Source organism: Fulmarus glacialis, unplaced genomic scaffold (assembly GCF_000690835.1).
Source record: "Fulmarus glacialis isolate BGI_N327 unplaced genomic scaffold, ASM69083v1 scaffold19347, whole genome shotgun sequence".
Classification (NCBI taxonomy): domain Eukaryota; kingdom Metazoa; phylum Chordata; class Aves; order Procellariiformes; family Procellariidae; genus Fulmarus; species Fulmarus glacialis.
In genome coordinates, this window is record NW_009222811.1 from 9,880 (window position 1) to 10,331 (window position 452).

At 58.6% G+C, this 452-nt stretch overlaps 1 protein-coding gene across 1 annotated transcript in view; it reads right to left on the reverse strand.

Moving 5' to 3' along the window:
- Nucleotides 1-382: 382 nt before the first annotated feature.
- The window catches only part of OXTR (oxytocin receptor), a 6,483-nt gene continuing 6,413 nt past the window's right edge, over nucleotides 383-452 (reverse strand). Inside the window, 1 exon segment of the mRNA XM_009581595.1 lies at nucleotides 383-452. This exon segment is cut by the window's right edge and continues 16 nt beyond it. Coding sequence (XP_009579890.1) covers nucleotides 383-452 — 70 coding nt within the window.

Genomic DNA, 452 nt, shown 5'->3' on the forward strand with positions numbered 1-452 from the left:
TGAGGTGGCACCTATCACCCTGTGCTGCAGCCACTTGCACCCGACGGGGACGTAGCACACCTGCCTCAGCAGCGTGGGATTGTTCGGGGCAAAACCCACCCCTCCTGGTGGTATCTAAAAGCCACCGATGTCAGTGGTTTGGGGGCTCAGAAGCGGGTTCCTGGCATCCAGTCCCAGGCAGCACTGAAACTTGGACCACAGAAGTCCTCCCCCGACTCCCGCCTCAGTTAAATAACGACCGCTGTACATGCTTACACGCACACAGACATATATACACCTATTTATATAGAAACCCCTTGCTTGTCCGGATCCCAGCTTTTCACAGGGAAGCGCTGGAGGCAGGCAGCGCGGCAGCGGAGCAAGGTCCCGACGGGCGATGCCCTCACGTCGCGGATGGATGCATGAAGCTCCTCTGGCTCGTGCTCTTGCAGCTGAGGACGAAGGAGGAGGAG